The sequence below is a fragment of the Carcharodon carcharias genome, chromosome 7 (assembly GCF_017639515.1).
Source record: "Carcharodon carcharias isolate sCarCar2 chromosome 7, sCarCar2.pri, whole genome shotgun sequence".
Lineage (NCBI taxonomy): Eukaryota > Metazoa > Chordata > Chondrichthyes > Lamniformes > Lamnidae > Carcharodon > Carcharodon carcharias.
The window spans coordinates 80,044,183-80,060,999 of NC_054473.1; the positions used below are offsets into that span (position 1 = coordinate 80,044,183).

The window sequence follows — 16,817 nt, forward strand, 5'->3', positions numbered from 1 at the left end:
GCCAGGTCCTCATCTTCTGTCTGGCAATCACCCATTCCCTCTCTGCTTGCACTTCCTTAGGCTGCAGGGTGACCACGTCCTGAAATGTGCTATCCATGAACCTCTCAGCCTCGTGAATGCACCATAGCACCCCCAGCTACTGCTCAAATTCCAAAGCCCAGAGCTTGAGTTGCTCCAGTTGGAGGCACCTCCTGCACACATGGTCATCCAGACCACCAGGAGCATCTAGGATTTCCCACATAGTGTAGAATGTGCAAATCATGGGACTGAGCTCCCCAAGCATATCTTAATTAAATAGAATATGCCCTCTTGCTTTTATTTTACCTTACTCCTACTTGAATATAGACTAGATGCTCAAGGGACCTTCAGACGTAACCAAGAGAGATTCTTAGAACATCCAAGCTAACTCACAAGTCTCTCTCTTTCATCCTGCAGGAAGAGTACAACAGGAGCATGGAGCCTGGTGACCTAGCTGTATGCCCCATGGCTTACAGAACGCAGAGAAGAAGGCACACAACTATGAGCATTTTGCCAGGGACCAGGAAAGCTAGGATGCTGAGATTTGCTCAGACCTCAGGTTTCCCACAGGTGCAGGATGCCATCGACTGCACTCATGTGGCACTCGGATCTCTGTGGCAACAAGCAGTCAACTATGTCAACTGCAAGGGCTTCCACTTGCTGAATGTGCAGCTGATGTACAACCACTACAAATGCATCCTGCAGGTCTGCACATGGTTCCCAGGGAGTGTCCACGACTCCTACATTCTCAGTAGGTCTCAGATCCCTGACATCTTCCAGGGTCCAGAGAAGCTGCAGGGATTACTCACTGGGGACAAGAGCTACCTGCAGAGGAGGTGGCTGATGACACCCATGCGACAGCCTCAGACTGCAGCAGAATGAAGGTACAACATGGCTCGTGCTGCAACTCGCACCTTGGTAGAGCAAATTATTGGGATGTTGAAAATGAGGTTCCGGTGCCCTAACTGGTCTGGTGGAGCCTTGCAACATAGTCCACAGAGGGTGTCATGCATCATCGTTGCCCGGTGCGCCCTTTACAACCTGGTGCTGCAATGGCGCAAGAATCTGGCTGAAGAAGAGACAAAGGATCTGGACATCTGGTCCGATGAGGAGGACGTTGACAGGGATGAGTGTGAGGAGTTCCTCGAAGGCGAGGATGACAGCGATGAGGCCATCACACTGGCCAGATGAGGGAGGCGTGCTTGGGATAGATCTCTGTGGCAACAAGCAATCAATTATGTCAACCACAAGGGCTTCCACTCACTGAATGTTCAGCTGGGATGCGACCACCACAAATGCATCATGCAGGTCTGCACAGATTTGTGGAGGATGATGATGACATGCAGTGAGGAGACACCACGGATGCTCACATTGCATCTGTGAACACTTGACTCCAGTCTGGCTGATCGCAGTTCTATACCCTCTGTGATAAAGCTCCTGTTATGGAGACACAGCGGAGTCCCTAAGAGTCACACGATTCCAAGAGGATGATGCAGTGAGGATACTCTATAGATCTTCACATAGCCTCCTTGAATGTCTGACTCCTATCTGGCTGAGGGCAGCTCACTTGTGCTTTGTGATCAGGGTCATGTTCTGCAGCCCTGAAACTTTAAATGCACCTGATCCTTTATCAGCCTTCAGCACCTGAGCCTTTCGGGAGCACAGCATCACTGGTCACAGATGCTGACAAGATGGTGTCCAGCCCCACCTTAAAGCTGCTGAGAGCACACAGAGAGAATGATGAAACTCTGTGATGCCTGCCCACTATATTCTGACAGCAATGACAAGCACCATTGAGGTGCGGGCATCACTAATATGTCCAAGGGGCGTGAGGCCGGACCACCACTTTAGTCTGAAGGCTGCATGAACCTACAGGGAAGAGGCCATGGACTGAGACACCTGCCTTTATCTTGTGCAGGAACCAAGGTTTCACTTCTGAGTGACATGAACATTGCTCATCAGAACAAGGAGCCATAAGCAGGGAGACATTCTTGGGGGTTTATATACAATAGTGAACATTATATACAAGTGATTAGCACCTGTGCCCAGGCTGTGTAATTACATCTTATCTTTCCTAACCCTGCCACCATGTCTTGGTGCTCCCCTGACATCACAGTGGAGGTGGAGGCAGCCGGCTGACTGCTAAGCCCTGTCTGTGATGACCTTGGCCTGCTTTCAGGGGTCCAGGTGTGTGGCAGTGGCAACCTCCTCAGCCATGGGGCTGGAGCTGCTGGGGTCGCAGCAAGAGGGGATTTGGATGGGCTGGCACTCCCGGAGTCACCTGGGTGGATGGCCCAGGGGTGCGCGCGAGCTGATCCTCCTCCAATGAGTGCCCCTGGCTGACTTCTTGAGGAGAAAGGGAAGCTGGAGTGAGATCGAGCTGCTGCGTACCCCTCTCATGTTAACACAGCTGGAGGTGAATTATGGCATCAGTGATGGAGCTCATCGTGTGTAGCAGTGTAGAACCGATATCCTGGATCAAGGTCTCCATGGCGGCCACCATCGTACCTGTGTTGACCTTGGTGTTGGCATGCCAGCGCTATCACCTCAGACAAAAGATGGATGGACTCCTCCATCGTGTTTTGCAATCTGAGTAGTGCAGTGGACATCCCTTCCTGATGTTCCTGAGCTTGCCTATGCAGCACCAGCAACTGAGACATGACCGAGTCCAGATGTTTATCATCTGACTCAGACTTGGCATATTTCTGGTCTTCAGCAGTCTTCAGAATGCCTGGGAAACCTGTGAAGTCCCTGCTGCAGCCTGCTGTGGATCAGACAGTGTGATGTGCTCACCAGATTGTGATCCCAAGGCTACTCTAGAACTAGGTCCCACCGAGGTTTGAGTCTTTGCGCTGGTGGAGGGTGTGGGTGTGCTGTGACGGGTTTTCAAAGAGGGTACCTTCAGATTCTTCTTCCGATGTGTCTTTGGGGCTTGATTGGAGGCTGTGGGTCATGGACTGCGTTGACTGTTTCCCAGATGTGTTTGCGAAAGCAAGGAGAGATAAATAGTGCATAGCAGTGGCCTATGAAACAGGACACATCACTCACAGCATATTTGTCTAATGGATGCTGCACAGCTGGATCCTCACTTGATAGAGCAATACTGACCTCACCATCAGCACAGAAATGGTCCAGATCTTCACCAGCCAGCTGGATGACTCTATTTTCGAAGTCTGTGAGAACCTTGATTTCAGGCATTCCTCCACCAGTCTGCGAACTCTCCCTGTTGTTGTGTGCCAGCTTGTCCTACATGAATACAGATGGAGAGGCAGGATGCCTGCCAGGCCAGATGATAATTATGCCTGGCATATGTGGGTGATGGGTGGTCCCATGGACGGGATGAGGACAATGAAGGTTTGTGTGAGACAGTGAATGGTGATGCCCCTTGAACTGGCAGTGAGTGAGGGCCCTGTGGATGTTGATAGGCTGGTGAGTGTGTGAGTTAAGAGTGATGAGAAGAGTGACTTACCCTGGCAGAATGGAAGGAGATCATTCATCCTCTTTTGGCACTGGGTGGCCGTCCTCTTTTGCAGGGTGATGGCACTGACCACTGCCTCCTATGCTGGATTGGTAACATTGCTGCACCTCCTGCGGCTAGAGCGGGGGTTAGAGGACATCACAGTGGGCTTCCACGGCATTCAAAAGATGCTTGAGGGATGCGTCATTGAACAAGGGGGTTGTAGTCTATTTGCCTTTTGGGGCCACGTATTCTTTGCAGCAGTCCTGGGTTGGAAGCATTGAGAGGTGCGCATGTGGCTATACTTTAAATTTAAATATGGCGCCTGGTGCGATAAAGGGGCGAGGTGACAGCATGGCAGGCGAATCAGATGTTGCCTGCCATCGAAACGGCATGCTTCCTGGGAATGTATGATTAATGAGGTGGACTGGGAGGATACGGCATGAAAAGCCGCCATTGTGGCTGGTTGGTAAAACATTCTTTTTCCCGCCCGCTACTGCACTTAGTGCAAATCTGGGATGATTCCGCCCTCTGTTTCTCTCTCCATAGATGCTGCCAGACCTGCTGAGTTTTTCCAGCACTTTCTGTTTTATTCCATATCCATGGCTGTTGTCTGGTCATCTTTGGTGGCCTCTCTGCTCCTGAAATTTATAGCACCATATATAAATACTGTGGCTACAAGAGCAGGTCAGAGGCTAGGAATTGTGCGAGGAGTAACTCACCTCCTGACTCCCCAAATCCTGTCCACCATCTACAAGGCACAAGTCAGGAGTGTGATGGAATACTCCCCACTTGCCTGGATGAGTGCAGCTCCCACAACACTCAAGAAGCTGGACACAATCCAGGACAAAGCTTGGTTGGTACCCCATCCACAAACATTCACTACCTCCACCACTGACCCACAGTAGCAGTAGTGTGTACCATTTACAAGATGCACTGCAGGAATTCACCAAGGCTCCTTCGTCAATACCTTCCAAACCCACGACCACTACCATCCAGAAGGACAAGGGTAGCATATAGATTGGAACACCACTATCTGGAAATTCCCCTCCAAGTCATTCACCATCCTGACATGGAAATATATCGCCGTTCCTTCACTGTCACTGGGTCAAAATCCTGGAACTCCCTTCCTAACATCACTGTGGGTGTACCTACACTACATGGACTGCAGTGGTTCAAGAAGGCAGCTCACCACCACCTTCTCAAGGGCAACTAGGGATGGGCAATAAATGCTGGCTAAGCCAGTGAAGCCCACATCCTGTGAATGAATAAAAATAAATAAGGCCACCTCCAATCACTTACTCATTGGCCAATCCACTATCTCCAATAATCCTACCAAAGCCTTCTGTGTATCAACAAGATGCTCCCTTAGCTCCTTCATTAATTCGCTAACAAACTCTAAATGCCCTGTCCTCTGCCCCACCAAGAACCTGCCGAATTGCACTGTCACCTCTGGTTTTGGCACACTCGTTTTCACCAAATTATTACTAACAGACATATGAATTAAGAGCAAGAGTAGGCCACTGGGCCCCTCAAGCCTGTTCCGCCATTCAATAAGATCATGGCTGATCTGATTGTAACCTCAACCCCACATTCCTGCCAACCCTTGATAACTTTTCACCCCCTTGTTAAACAAGAATCTATCCAGCTCTGCCTTAAAAATATTCAAAGACTTTGCTTCCACTACCTTTTGAGGAAGAAAGTTCTAAAGGCTCACTGCCCTCTGAGAGAAAAAAATTCTCATCTCTGTCTTAAATGAGCGACCCCTTATTTTTAAACAGTGACCCCAGTTCTAGTTTCTCCCATAAGAGGAAACATCCTCTCCACATCCTCCCTGTCAAGACCCCTCGGGCAGGATTTTCCCCTTGTCGGGTGGGCATGGCGGGCAGGCCTGGGAGCGGCCACGAATCTGACTGCCGCCCGTGATTGGGCCCCAATTGTGATTTCACACTGGCGGGCCAAATAAGGACCGCACTGTGTGACATGCGGCTCCTCACTGGCCAGGAAGGGCCGAGCTGGGGTGGGGGCCTGTCCTGTCACTGGGTACAATGATGACCTGGTGGCTGGTTTAAAAACAGCCTTGGCAGCCCCCGAAAGGCTGCCAGGGAAGTTTCTGTCTGCCGTTCTAACGATGAACTCGAGTGCAGCTACAAAACCAGGTGGGAGGACAGGTCAGGTGGGCACTTGGCCCCCCACTTTTCTGATCAGTGCCTTGCTGTCCTCCTGGAGGTGGTGGCTGCCAGGAGGGGCACCCTTGTCCCCAGAGATGGAAGGAGGAGGCCATCGCACCTCACCAAGAGAGCATAGGAGGAGGTGGCAGCCCAGATGAGTAGCCATGACGTGGTGCGGCGCACCTGGGTTCGGTGCCGTAAGTGCTTCAATGACCTGCTGCGCTCATGAAGAGTGAGTACCATGTTGGCATGGGTCAGTGTGCAGAAGTGTTAAGGTCTGGCCGTCCCGCCGTGGACCTCATGGGTGCTCGAGTTAAACACGCTGGAGCTGGCCAAGGGGGTGAGTCCTGGCTGCTTGGACTGAGTGCCTTGCGGCTCGAGGGCCAGGACTCAGATGTGCTCTGCCAGGTGCTCCTCAGCTGGGGTTGCCCTGGCTGCAATGTTGCTGCAGGTAGAGAGTGGACTAATCAATGCTCCTCTGTCCTTACAGAAGAAGACAAGATGTAACCAAGCCATGAGGGCATGTATAGGCAGAGGCCCACCCAAGCAGGATGCCCTGGAGCTTGAGAGCTAGCACGGTCTCCATGCAACCGGGCGTGGAGAGGTGGAAATGCCAGATGAAGCTAAGAATGCAGTGCATAGAGGTGAGACTTTCATTCTAGTGTAGTCTCTTCACTGATATGAGCCTCGAACCTGGAATCCCCATTGATCATTAAAAGATGATGGCACCATGATGCTGATCTGCATTGTAACACCAGGGTGCCTGGCATGCACAGTGACAGTGTGATGATTTTAACTAATGACAATTCCTTCTTCTCCCTTTTAGGTTCACCAGCAGGCATCCAATCTGCAGACCCTGAAGGGCCACCCCTGACACCTGAGGACCACCGGGCATCATTTTCACCTGCGTCACACCCGCTCTGTGAAGCAGGTACCAGCACAGATACCAGCACCTCGGTAGGCATTAGTTCGGTGGCTAGTATCTAGGTGTACATTAGTGAGGGCACTTCATAATCGCTTGAGGTGCAGGCAGAGGCAGAGTGTGTTCAGTCGAAGACTGATGACGAGCCTCTGGAATTGTCCATTAGGCAGCAGATGCTGGTGGTTCAGCGGGGTGTGCGGGAGGATCTGGTGGAGACACATGAGGGTCTGCGTGGCATGGTCTCCTTGATGGAGGAGTCCATGCGGAGCGTGAGCACTGTGTTGACATCAAGGGCAAGCGCACTGTCTCCTCCATTGAGGACCTGCAAGCCCTCACACAGGCACTGACCTCAGGTGGTCAGTGTCAGTGTGATAGATCAATGAGACATCCAGTATCCCAGTTAGGTGCTCATCCACCAAAGGTGTGCAGGAAGTCCAGAGCAACCTCATGCTGGCGCACAAGCTGCCTGTCGTCTTTGCAGGCTCCTCTCAGGGCCCTCTGGATGACGGCAGCAGCTCCTCTGCTCCACCGCCAGTGACGGTGGCATCTGATGAGACTGTGGCAACTGGGGAGATGCCAGGCGTGGCATTGGCTGCACCCTCCTAGACAGGGCCAGCACAGGCTCCACGGGCCAGAGGACGACCGCCAAGCTCAGCAAGGCCAAAGGAGTGCACAGTCAGCAGGCTGTCTCGAATGCCGATGTCAGCGAGTGGGGAGCATCTAGACGTAGTACTTGCATATGTAAGTTAAAGGCACCATGAGCACAAAGGGATAGGTCACGGATGATTTTATGTTAATTTCTGTTTACTTTATCTATACTGGTCTCGGATTGAAGATCCGAAATGTTTATGTCAATAGTTTGGAATTGTCACAATGAGATGAATTTTGTTTTTGGCCTATGTATGCTTCACCTTTTTATTTTATTGGTGCGGAGAATGCCAGTACATAATGCTGGACATGCGTGGCTCTGAACTTTATTGCACAGTCACTGAGTGTTCTTTGTGTTCAAATGAAAGGGTCCTTTCAGACATCCGGGATGGAGGCAGCAGCGCTGGCATGCATCTGAAGCTGATCTTTGGTAGCCTAGCTGGAGGAGTGTGGATCGAGGTGCCCCGGTGACCCTGCCTCCCTGGAGGTGACCGAGGTCTGGCTCCACGCCCTCAGCATTCTCCTCATGGTGCTCACCTTCAAACTCACTACTGGACTCATCATCTGTGGCTTATGCAGCTGCATCAAGATCCCCTTCATCCAATGGGTCCCCCCTTGCCAGTGCCAGATTGTGCAGAGCGCAGCATGCAACCATGATCAGTGACACCCGCTCTGGGGGGTATTGTAGTGCTCTCACTAAATGGTCCAAGCATCAGAATTGCATCTTGAGAAGACTGATAGTCCTCTCTACCACTGCCCGTGAGGAGGCATGACTCATATTAGTAACCCTTCTCTGCCTCATTCTTGGGTGGCAGAGAGGCGTCATGAGCCATCTCTTCAATGGATAGCCCTTGTCACCCAGCAGCCATCCATCCAGTTGGGCTAGAGCACTGAAGAGCCTCGGCACCTGGGAGTGTCTCGGGATGTAAACATCATGGAAGCTGTCAGGGTACCTTGCACAGACTTGTAGAATCTGCATCCTAGGGTCACACACTATCTACACGTTCATGGAGTGCAATCCCTTCCTGTTGACGAAGACACCCGGCTGACCCGCTGGTGCTTTGATGGCCACATGTGTGCAGTCGATGGCACCCTGGATGCGGGGTAACCCAGCAATTGCTGCAAACCCTCTGGCTCGCTCCGCCTGGCTGGCCTCGTCCGTATGTTAACGAATAAAGGTCAGTACCTGCCTGAACATAATTTCTGTCACCTGCTTGATGCAGCTGTGGACAGCTAATTGCAAGATTTCACTGATCCTCCACTGACCCCTGGAAAGAGCCAGAGGCACAGAGGTTGAGAGCCATGTGACCTTCAGAGCCACCGCCATGGGGTGTCAGCCCACACAGTTAGAGCTGATCTCAGGCCCAATCATCTGGCAGATGGAAGTCACGGTCCCCCTTGAGATGTGGAGCCTCCTTTGGCATTGCACCTCAAACATATTGAGGTAGCTGCATCGCCGCCTGTAAACACTGGCAGCAGGATAGTGGTGTCTTCTGTGATCCCTTCCACCTTGGACTTCCTGCTGGCCCTGTCTCTTGTGCCTGTGCCTCTCCTCTCACAGGTCCCTCCCCTGGAAGCTGCATTGGTACACCTGGCCTCCTCCCCCTTCTGCCCTCTCTTCCTCAGAGGAGGAGGTGCCTCCAGCGGAGGCATTAACAGAATAAAGGAAGGCTGTCTGATACCTGGAAGGGTCCATATGGTCTGAATCCTCTGGGGGCCTGGCAGATAGCAATGAGTCCTGAAATGAAGCCTGGAATACTAAGAATGAAGCCCCGAACAGAGATGAAGCCGCCAAGTACCAATAAGCAACCAGCTGCAAACTATCTCCAAAACTGCTCACTTCTTCCACTGGCAAAGCTTCTGACCTTTTTTATTCGGCCCTTGGATGAAGTTTGTGAAAATGTCAGCTGGCTACCTGCCCATTTTGCGTGTGCGATGAGCAGAAAATCGCACAGGCAAGGTAAAATCACAGACAACTGGACTGTTAAGGGCCTGAAGTGGCCTGTTAGTTAATGGCAGGCACTGCTCCGACACCTGTGCGCACCAGCCGAGCGAAATATTGTGCGAGTACGTGTTGACATCGGGAAGCTCGCCTGACGTCATTGTGTGCTATTTTACTCCCGATTGTGTTGGGCGCGCGCCCACCCATGGGACGAAAAATTCTCCCCCTCAGGATCTTAAAGCTTTCAATCAAGCTGCCTCTTACTCTTCTAAATTTTGGTGAATACACGCCTAACCTGTCCAACCTTTCTTCATAAGACAACCCACCCATTCATGGTGTTAGTCTAGTAAACCTTCTCTGATCTGCTTCTAACACATTTACCTCTTTCCTTAAATAAGGACACCAATACTGTACACAATGCTCCAGATGTGGTCTCACCAGTGCCCTATACAACTGAAGCATAACCTCCCTATTTTTGTAATCAATCCACCTCACAATAAATGATAACATTCTATTAGATTTCCTAATTACCTGCCAAACCTGCATACTCGCCTTTTGTGATTAATGTACTAGGATACCCAGAACCCTCTGAATCTCAGAGTTCTGCAAGCTCTCACCATTTAGGTAATAAGTATCTTTTTTATTCTTCCTGCCAAAATGAACAATTTCACGTTCGCCCACATTGTACTCCATTTGCCAGATTTTTGCCCACTCACTTAACCTATCTATGTAACTTTGTAACCTCCTTATGTCCTCTTCACAATTTACTTTCCTACCTATCTTAGTGTCATCAGCAAATTTAGCAACCACACCTTTATCCAAGTCATTTATGTAAATTGTAAAAAGTTGAGGCCCCAGCACTGATCTCTGTGGCACACCACTTGTCACATCCTACCAACCAGAAAGGCCCACTTATGCCTATTCTCCCTTTCCTGTTAGCTAGCCAATCTTCTATCCATGCCATTATGTTACTCCCTACAACATAAGCTTTTATTTTCCGCAATAACCTTTGATGTGGCACTTTATCAAATGCCTTCTGGAAATCAAAGTACAGTACATCCACCGCTTTATCCAGCAGATGGATAAATTTGTTAAACATGATTTCCCTTTCACAAAACCATGTTGACTCTGCCTGATTGCATTGAATTTTTCTAATACCCTGCTATAGTGTCTTTAATAATAGCTTCTAACATTTTCCCTGTGACAGATGTTAGGCTAACTGGCCTGTAATTTCTTGCTTTCTGTCTCCGTCCCATTTTGTATAAAGGAGTTACATTTGCTATTTCCCAATCTAATGGAACCTTCCCCGAATCTAGGGAATTTTTGAAAATTAAAACTAATGTATCAACTATCTCACTAGCCACTTCTTTCAAGACCTTGGGGTGAAGTCTATCTGGGCCTGGAGGTTTGTCAGCTCGCAGCCCCAACAATTTGCTCAATACCATTTCCCTGGTGATTGTAATTTTCCTGAGTTCCTCCCTCCCTTACGTTTCCTGGTTTACAGCTACTTCCGGGATGCTACTAGTGTCCTGTATATTGAAGACCAAAGCAAAATACCTGTTTAATTCATCCGTCATTCCCCTACTTTCCATTATCAATTCCCCAGATGCACTTTCTATAGGGCTAAAGCTCACTTTGTTAACTCGTTTCTTATTTAAATATCTATAGAAACTCTTACTATCTGTCTTCATATTACTATCTAGCTTTCTCTCGTACTCTAAATTTTCCCTCCTTATTAAACTTTTTGTCATGCTTTCCTGTTCTTTATATTCTTTCCAATCTTCTGACCTGCCACCCACCTTTGCGTAATTATATGTTTTTTCTTTAAGTTTGATACTGTCTTTAACTTTTTAAGTTAACCACGGATGGTGGGCCCTTGCCTTGGAATTTTTCATTCTCATTGGAATGTATATTTTCTGTGTATTCTGAAATATCCCTTTAAATGTCTGCCACTGAACCTCTATCGACCTATCCCTTAACCTCATTTCCCAGTTCACTTTAGCTAGCCCTGCTTTCATGCCCTCATAATTGCTTTTATTTAACTTTAAAATACTAGTCTTGGACGCATTCATTTCTCCCTCAAAATGAACGTAAAATTTAATCATATTATGATCGCTGCTACCTAGAGGTACCTTCACTATAAGATTATCAATTAATCCTGTCTCTTTGCTCAATGCCAGGTATACTATAGCCTGCTCTCTGGTTGGTTCCAGAATGTGTTCTAAGGAACTATCCCAAAAACATTCTATGAACACCTCATCTACACAATCTTTGCCGATTTGATTTTTCCAGTCTATATGTAGATTGAAATCCCCCATGATTATTGCTATACCTTTCTGACAAGCTCCCGTTATCTCTTCTTTTATACTCTCCTGCCATGTAGTTACAATTAGGGGGCCTGTACACCAGTCCCACAAGTGACTTCTTGCCTTTATCATTCCTCATCTCAGCCTAAACTGCTTCTACATCCTGGTCTCCTGAATTTAAGTCATCCCTCTCTAATGTGCTAATACCACAATTAATTAACAGAGCCACTCCTCCACCTTTTCTTAACTTCCTGTCCTTCATAAATGTCACATGCCCTTCAATATTCAGGTCCCAATCTATGTCATCCTGCAGCCATGTTTCTTTAATGGCTATCAGATCATAGTAATTTATTTCTATTTGTGCTATCAGTTTATCTGTTTTGTTTTGAATGCTGTGTGCGTTCAGATACAGAGCCTTTAGTTTTGTTCTTTTATCATTTTTGTAGCTTCTAGCCTTATCTGTTGATTTATTCTTAGACTTATATTCTTTGTCCCTTCCTTTCATGGTCTGTTATCATTTCCCTTTCTCTTTTGCCTTGTCTACACTTTGGTTTACCACTTCTTCCCAAATTTGATTGCTTGCCCCCACTTTTCAGTCTAAAACCCTCTCTACTTCCCTAGTTATGCAGCTTGAGAGGACGCCAGCCCCAGTACGGTTCAGGTATAGACCATCCCAACGGTACAGATCCCACTTTCCTGGTGCCAGTGCCCCACAAACTGGAACGCACTTCTCCCACACCAGTCTTTCAGCCACACATTCATTTCTCTAATCTTATTTTTCCTATGCCAATTTGCACATGGCTCAGGTAATAATCCAGAAATGATTACCTTTGGGATTCTGCTTCTGAATTTGGTGGATCCTCCCCCTCCCACTGCAAGTTCATCTCCAGGCCTGTCCTGAAACCTGGCACTGAGGAGGCAACACAGCTGTCTGGACTCTCAATCTTTGCTACAGAGAACAGTGTCAATCACCCTCACTACACTGTCCCCTACTACCACTACATTCCTTTTTGCTGCACCCACTTGAATGGCTTCCTGTACCATGGTGCCATGGTCAGTTTGCTTATTCACCCTCCAGTCCCTGCTCTCATTCAAACAAGCTGAGAGAACCTCAATCCTCTTGGACAATTGCAGAGACTCACGCTCCTGCCCTCTGGGTCCCCTTAACTGCCTCACTTGCGGTCACACCCTCCTGTCCCTGACCAAATCAGAAGACCCTATCCTAAGTAGTATGACTGCCATCTGGTACGAAGAATCCAGGTAACTTTCCCCCTCCCTGATGTGTCACAGAGTCTGCAGCTTAGCCTCAAGCTCAATGGCTCTGAGCCAAAGTTCCTCGAGCCACAAACACTTACTGCAGATGTGTTTACCCTGGATCACAATGTTATCCAGGAGCTCCCACATGCTGCAACCTTGACACATTATTCTGTCCTGCCATTTAACATGCTTTAAATAATTACTTAGTTATATTAATCACTTATTTATGTTGCTTTCTTATATATTTTATTACTATTATCCCCATTTTATGGACTATTTTAAACCTTAGGGACAGAAGAGAACTTACACACTTATCAGATACACACCAAACAGCTAGCTCCTTTCCCTGTGGTTGAGCAACAACCAATTCCCAAGGGGTGAGAAAGATAGAAAAAGGAACTGAACTGCCCATCTCACCAAACTCCAAGCCTTCAGTCAGTTAGCTCAGCTGCATTCCATTTGTCTTGGCTGCACTAAAGAACCCTGAATTTATACTAAAATGAACTGGGGCTACAGTAACCAGATTCAACCAGTTAGCTAATTAACTACTCAGCTCCTACAGTTGAGAGTGAGTTTACCCTGTTTAAACCGCAAGAAAGAACTTGGCCTGCTTACATAGTACTTTCCAGTTACTGCTAATTACAGGCTGGATTAGATTTTAAGAGCAAAATTTAAGAACAAAATTATCACTTAAAAACTCCCCCTCTCACCAAACTCCAAGTCTTCACTCAGTTAGCTCAGCTGCACTCTGTTTATTGGCTATTTTGAACCTCCACTAGACCTCCTGGTCAGTTCCGATCTTTGTGCCATCAAAGCAGGGTGTCCCAACTACTAAGCTCACATGGCAGACAGTTGGTCTTATTACTCAATGCCAGTTCTAACTCAACCATGACTAGCATATTTCATTTTGTAGTCAAAAATCTCTACTACACCGGGATCATCCTAAAAGGCAAGGTCAATCCTAGGCTCCAAGATTAACGGTGTCCTCGAATCCCCATCCTTTGCTCAATCATCCATCACCTCCAGTACTAGGTGGAAAGAGCTCTTTGATTTCTTCATTTCTAATATTAACCATAGCTCCACAGCTGTAGGAGATGATTCCTCCTCTTTCTCCCCCTTCTGCTCCCTGACCTCCTGCAAGCACTCCAAACTGACTCCAATCAATCTGTAACTTCTCCATTATCTCACGCCATATCCTCTTCATGCTTGTAAACCTGTAAGGCCCACTTCCTGTTCTTTCCAGGCCCACGCCTTCTGATGATATTAATGGCTTTGTAAGCTCAGGGACCATTCCTCTCTATTTTAAAATTACCTCTTCCTCCCTCAAAAAATCTACCCTTAACTAATCCATGCTGTCACTTCCCTCTCAAAGTTTCTCAAATATGTTACCTACACCAATACTTTCTGTTCAGATCCATCCAAGCTGGATTGCCAGAACCATAAGGTCAGTAAGGTGCTGACCAAAGTTGAGAATGAAATCCTCTGATCCTGTAATTATTCCGGATTTTCCAGCTTGTCCTCCTCTCCGTTTGATGTGATTCACCATGCTACCTGATTTCTTGCCTTTCCTCTGTTGTTCATCACTGTGCAGCTGCCCTTGGATGGCTGCATTGTTATCTATCTAGATGTAACACGTCTATAGCAATGGCTTCTCTTCCTGCCCTTCATTATCATATCCATAGTCTCTCAGGGATCTATCCTTGTTCCCTTGGTAACATCACTTACAAACACGGGGCTCAGCTTCCATTTGCATGCCAATGGCATCCCATTCCACCTCTCCACTACCTCCTTTGACTTCTTGACCACCAGTGTTTTATCTGGTACAACTTTCTTCAGCTGAACATTGGGAAGACATAACCATAAACTCCACTCTCTTCCCATTGACTCCATCACCTTCCAGACCATTTTTAAAAAAGTACCTGCCTTGAACAAGCTTTCAGTCAATTCTCCTCACCTCTCTTGTAAGGCTCAGCATCTGTTCCCTTAGTTAGTTCCATTGTGATGGTCTTTTTTACATTTAAAAGGTGCAAGTTGTTGTTTAGCGATGAGGTGAAGTCTCACTCTACAATCCCTAATGAGATTTCAGTTTCATGTTCTTGAGTGCATCTAGGTTTTACTAGTACAGTATTATCCATGTCACTGTGATAAAATGGCAGATATAGGCTCTATCTATGCTCACTGCATGATGTGTGACAGATACCCAATATCATCTCTCTCATATTTAATGGCTATGCAAGTCTATGGAATAACATGTTCCAGTAACTCACCTGGCCATTCTCCATCATGGCTGGATACATGGCACTGCTCGGTCTGTCCCTGTGAGGAGGCAGCAACATCACAATCTCCCGTGAGTGACGGTACTTATCGGACAATGATGGGGAACCTGAGTATGGATAGAAAGAGGAACAGTAAATTAGAAAACCAATGGACAAAGACAACAAAATAGAGAGAGAATAAAGAGGGAAGAATATGGAAACAGAAAGGAAGGAAAGGGAAAAAAGGAGACAGATAAGGAGAGAGAGAGAGAGAGAAAGACAGAAGAGAGATAAAAGAAAAGAGATAAAAGCGAATCTAAAGAGAAAAAGGGGAGAAAGACAGCAGTCGTACAAAAGTGACAGAGAAAGGGAGAGAGTTAAGGTGGAGTGTGAAAAGAAGAGAATAGAGAGAAAGTACAAAAGGGAGAGCATCAAACAGCAAAGAAAGAGAAAAGTAGAGAGACAATAAAAGAAAAAGAGCAGGAAAAAACAGGAAATGAAAGGATCAAGATAAAGAAAAGCGATGCATTCATTTGGAACCACTAGAGCGATTTAACTAAACAGTGAGATTCAGGAATGATAACCAACTCATTGCTGTAAAAATGGCGGCAGGAACCTATACTGCGTGTCGGGGACACATACCCCAGCTTTTAATTTTTAACCTGCCCACACTCACTCCCACTAGTGGAGGGGTTTAGTATCGACCCTAATGCATCTCTTTCTATATGCTTAGACAGTACTCCTTATCTAAGCATAGGGAAAAGACTTGGAGGTGGAGTGGAGGCTGTGTGGAGGGGGAACAGTGTCTGCCAATCCAAAACTGGATGGACGGGTATCAGTAAAAACAATGCATTAGCGCATGGACAGGCAGTTGCAGACACAATCCCACACCTCCATGCATACACCATGAGGGCTCACTCACAATTGAACGCAACAGTAATTTTAATGCAGTAGTCAAAAATGAGATCTCTTCTAATTAGCTTCTGTTGAACAAAATTACTAGTGCTGACCCGCAAAATGGCCTGTTTGGCTCTAAAGTGTCTGGCTTTTCACCATATTACTATCTGTGAAACAGATAATACATAACTGGCTTGCACAAGTGTTCCTTTAAGCATACATCATCACAGTCCAGATTTCACACTTCATTACAGATGCAAAATAATCTTGAAAAATAAGAAAGTCAATCATTTCATGTTGGGTTGGTCTGACTGGGATCCTGAATTTTGCAGTAAGTGACAACTGCCCTCTAGTTCACCTCAACGTTTACGGGCAGCTACAGGTACTTTAAGTTTTTCATTTAGATCACTTTGCCATTAAGGAGTATTGAGCAGTGAGCTTAAAGTGATAATCAGATTTAATAGAGCCTAACAAAAAAGCATCATAACTGTGCTCCAAAATACCTGTCAGCAATGACATGGAATTTCAAAACACGAGTATTGGGAGCTTTTTAAACTCATAAACTTCTCTGTGTTAAATTTCAGGATTGCATCTTCATGTCACTGCATTTTCTTATCTTGGCATTCTCCTTTCATTTCAAAATATAGAGTAAAAGTCAGACCCCTGTCAAAGTCGGCCTCAACCACCCAACTGTGCATTGTTTCAGAAATGTGCTTAAAAGCAAAGGCAATATACAGGAGAGAACAGGCAGCTCAGTTGCAAGTCAGCCCTGAAAGTTAACATTAAATGAAAGAGGTTCTTACCTCGAGCACTGGACGGAGCTGAGTTGATCATCTGTGAGGGTGCAGAGTGCGTAGAGCTCAGGCTAGAGGTGGACGGACTTGCCTGGCACGACGACAAAACAGAGACGTTGGTCATGGAGCTCTGGAACTTGGGATTAGCGT

At 47.2% G+C, this 16,817-nt stretch overlaps 1 protein-coding gene across 1 annotated transcript in view; it reads right to left on the reverse strand.

Annotated features, from left to right (window-relative positions):
• The window catches only part of dock3 (dedicator of cytokinesis 3), a 1,401,685-nt gene that overhangs the window by 43,569 nt on the left and 1,341,299 nt on the right, over window positions 1–16,817 (reverse strand). Inside the window, 2 exon segments of the mRNA XM_041191502.1 lie at window positions 14,989–15,104; window positions 16,677–16,758. Coding sequence (XP_041047436.1) covers window positions 14,989–15,104; window positions 16,677–16,758 — 198 coding nt within the window.